Source organism: Pecten maximus, chromosome 3, assembly GCF_902652985.1.
Source record: "Pecten maximus chromosome 3, xPecMax1.1, whole genome shotgun sequence".
Lineage (NCBI taxonomy): Eukaryota > Metazoa > Mollusca > Bivalvia > Pectinida > Pectinidae > Pecten > Pecten maximus.
The window spans coordinates 10,828,170-10,831,657 of NC_047017.1; the positions used below are offsets into that span (position 1 = coordinate 10,828,170).

A 3,488-nucleotide genomic window follows, 5' to 3' on the forward strand; every position below is an offset into this window, starting at 1 on the left:
AAAGTGCTGAAGAACAAAGTAGAAACACTTGTAGACCATGTACGAGAAACCGAAAAGTTCAACGCATCCATGGATTACAAGTTAAACGATCTGGAACAGCAAGGAAGAAAAAATTCGATTCGAATAGTATGCCTTGACGACGGAAAAGAACGAGAATCGGTAGAGGACTGTGTAGGTAAAATTGTGAAATTTGTCAGAGATTCCCTCGATGTTGAACTTAGTGAAAAGGACATAGACATTGCTCACCGGCTTGGACGATTCAGCAGGGACAGACCAAGAACAGTTATCTGTAAGTTTACCCACCGGAGGAAAAAGGCAGAGATCATCAAAAATCGACGAAGACTCAGGAGAAAGAAACAGGTGATTTTCGAGGACCTCACCAAGAGAAACCAAGAAATTCTGAAGGAGGCTTACAGACTTAAAAGTGTCAAACATACCTACAGCATAGACGGAAAACTTTTTGTTATCTTAAATGTTACCAAAATGAAGGATTGGTTTTCATTTGTGGTGATTTTAATGCAAGGTCTGGTGATCTTTCCGACTATATCGAAGGAGTAGATTGTGTTCAACACAGAGATGTCATCGATACCGTCGTTAATTCCTACGGTGACCATCTAATAGATTTTTGCGTTAACTCAAATATGTGTATGTTAAATGGCCGATACAATGTAAGCGAAAATAACTTTACGTGTGTGTCTACAAGAGGACGATCGGTAGTAGACTATATGATCGTACCACATGACCAACTCGACTGTTTTACGGATTTCAAAGTTATGACAATGTCCGGCGTTATCGGCAACGTTGATATATCCGTACCGACATCATATCCAGACCACTCATTGTTGGATTGTACCGTGAACCTACCAAAAGGTGTGGATAACAATGACACGATTCCCGTAAACGACGTCAACGCCGTACCGGACACTCACAAACGTTTTAACGCAAACAAAATCACAAATGATTTTCTTGTCGGATTTCAGCATTTAGCAAGCATAAACGCGACTATTCAACGCTTGGAAGATCACCTGAGTACCAGGTCTGACGTAAATACGGCGTACGATGAGTTTGTTGATTTTTTGCATAACAATATGGATTCTGCTGGAATGGGAGTGAAAAACCAAACCAAAGTACACGCTAACAATAAATCGTTGTATAAGCCTTATTGGAACAATGAATTGCAAGTGAGATGGAACTCTGTATGTGAGAAGGAACGTAGATGGCTTAAATGTGTTGATAATCAGAAATCACAAAAACGCCAACTTAAACTTGAATTCTGTATGGAACGTAAAGGGTTTGATAAACTTCATAGACAAATTAAACGCCAGTTTCAAGCTACACAGGTGAAGGAATTGCAGAAAAAACTTGAACAGCCAAATTCTAGGGATTTCTGGCGAGATATTGGAAAAATTGGAATTGTAAATGAACGGATCGCGCCAATACCACTAAAAGTCAAGGATCCCGACGGAAACACCGTAAATGATACAAATGCTGTTCTGGAACGCTGGCGATTTGATTACGAAAGCCTTTACGCGACGGACAGCGAGGACAGTACTTCATATAATGAGGAACACTTCCGAACGGTGAAAGAGCGTATCGCTAATGATACTGTTCCGATAAAGCATGATTTTAATATATCTGAGCTTAACGCGCCAATTCAACGCCAAGAGATTATGGACGCTATATGTCGTGCTAAGATCGGTAAAGCTGCGGGAATCGACAGTATACCGGCGGAAGCATTGAAAAATGATACGTGTGTTGACATAATGTTTTCTCTGATTAGTCATTGTTTTACCCACGGAGTTGTGCCGGATAAATGGAAACAGGGAATTATTAACCCGATTGTGAAGCCGAACAGTACGGAGCCAGGAAACCCACTTACATATCGTGGTATTACATTGTTATCCGTTCCATGCAAGGTGTATTGCGACATCCTCAATCGTCGTCTTTCCTCTTGGCTAGAGAAACATAACATCCTTCATGACGCGCAGAACGGATTTCGCAAGGACAGAAGTTGTCAAGATCATGTCTACTCGCTTTATAGTGTTGTAAAGAACCGCATAAATGCCAAAAAATCGACGTACTCGTGTTTCATAGACCTACGTAAAGCATTTGACACGGTCGACAGGGAATGCTTATGGTATAAGCTTTTACAATCGGGAATAAAGGGCCCCTTGTATAACGCTGTGTTCGCACTTTATAACGGCGTCACCTGTTGCGTACGTGTTAACAACTTACATACGGATTGGCTATCTGTGTCCCGTGGCGTAAAACAAGGATGTTTAGCCTCACCGACGCTATTCACGCTGTATATAAACGATTTAATTGAGGAGCTGAACTCCTCTGGTGAAGGAATCGACATAGACGGCGTTAGTCTTAGTTGCCTTTTTTACGCTGACGATATTGTGCTAATGACGTCATCAGAAGACAAGTTACAATCGCTTTTGAACATAGTGTCATCATGGTGCGCACGCTGGCGGTTATCCGTGAATTCTGGGAAGACAAAGATAGTACATTTTAGACCTCGGAGCTTACCTGCTACCCAGTATGCATTTAATTGTAACGGCCATTCTTTGGAACGCATGGATCGATATAAATATTTAGGCCTCTGGTTTGACGAACATGCTGATATGAAGCTAGCAGTGCAAGAACTATCAAAATCTGCAAGTCGAGCCCTTGGACTTCTTATTTCAAAGTTTTACCGTGCCGGTGGAATGACGTACTCTGTATTCACAAAACTTTATGAAAGTCTAGTACAGCCAGTGCTACTGTATTGCTCTGCAATTTGGGGTCAGGCTGAACGTAGAGAAATCAACAACGTCCAAAACAGAGCAATCAAGGTGTTTCTTGGAGCGACAAAGAATACGTCAAACGCCGGCGTCATTGGTGACATGGGCTGGTTGTCTACCCTTAGCAAACAGAGGATTGAAGTGTTCAGGTTCTACTGTCGTGTGAAGTCTGCTAACCCTGACAAGTTACTAAGAAAGATTCACAACTGGTCCATGCGAAGGCGTGATTCGTGGGACGCGCGGGTAGTGAAACTCGGGAAAAAATACAGTATCGAAAACTTATTGGAATCTGCCGTCAGACCCACTTATCACACTGTAAACGCCATTAAACTTAAAGTTCAACAAAAAGACGAAAGTGACTGGTTCGGACAAATTTGGAACGATCGTGGTATTGTGTACGGTAATAAGTTACGGACTTACCGGAAGTTTAAGAAAGACCGCAAACCAGAACATTATGCTAAACAGTACATGCCTAGACCTTACCGTAGCGTTCTAACCAAGTTACGTTGTGGAAGTGCTCCTTTAAGGATCGAGACTGGTCGTTTCAGTATACCTCAAACTCCTTTAAACGAACGATTTTGTGTATTTTGTACAAACAATGTAGAAAATGAAATTCACTTTTTGTGTGAATGTCCTATGTACAGCGATCTAAGACTTAATCTTTTTCATTCTATGGAAAGCGTCTGCGAAAATTTTAAAGAA

At 41.5% G+C, this 3,488-nt stretch overlaps 1 protein-coding gene across 1 annotated transcript; it reads left to right on the forward strand.

Moving 5' to 3' along the window:
* The first annotated feature begins 1,088 nt into the window (after positions 1-1,088).
* LOC117324610 lies at positions 1,089-2,371 on the forward strand. Its single transcript, XM_033880532.1, has 2 exons — positions 1,089-2,137; positions 2,350-2,371. Exons 1-2 carry the CDS (start codon positions 1,089-1,091, stop codon positions 2,369-2,371), a joined length of 1,071 nt encoding a protein of 356 aa, XP_033736423.1.
* The last annotated feature ends 1,117 nt before the right edge of the window (positions 2,372-3,488 follow it).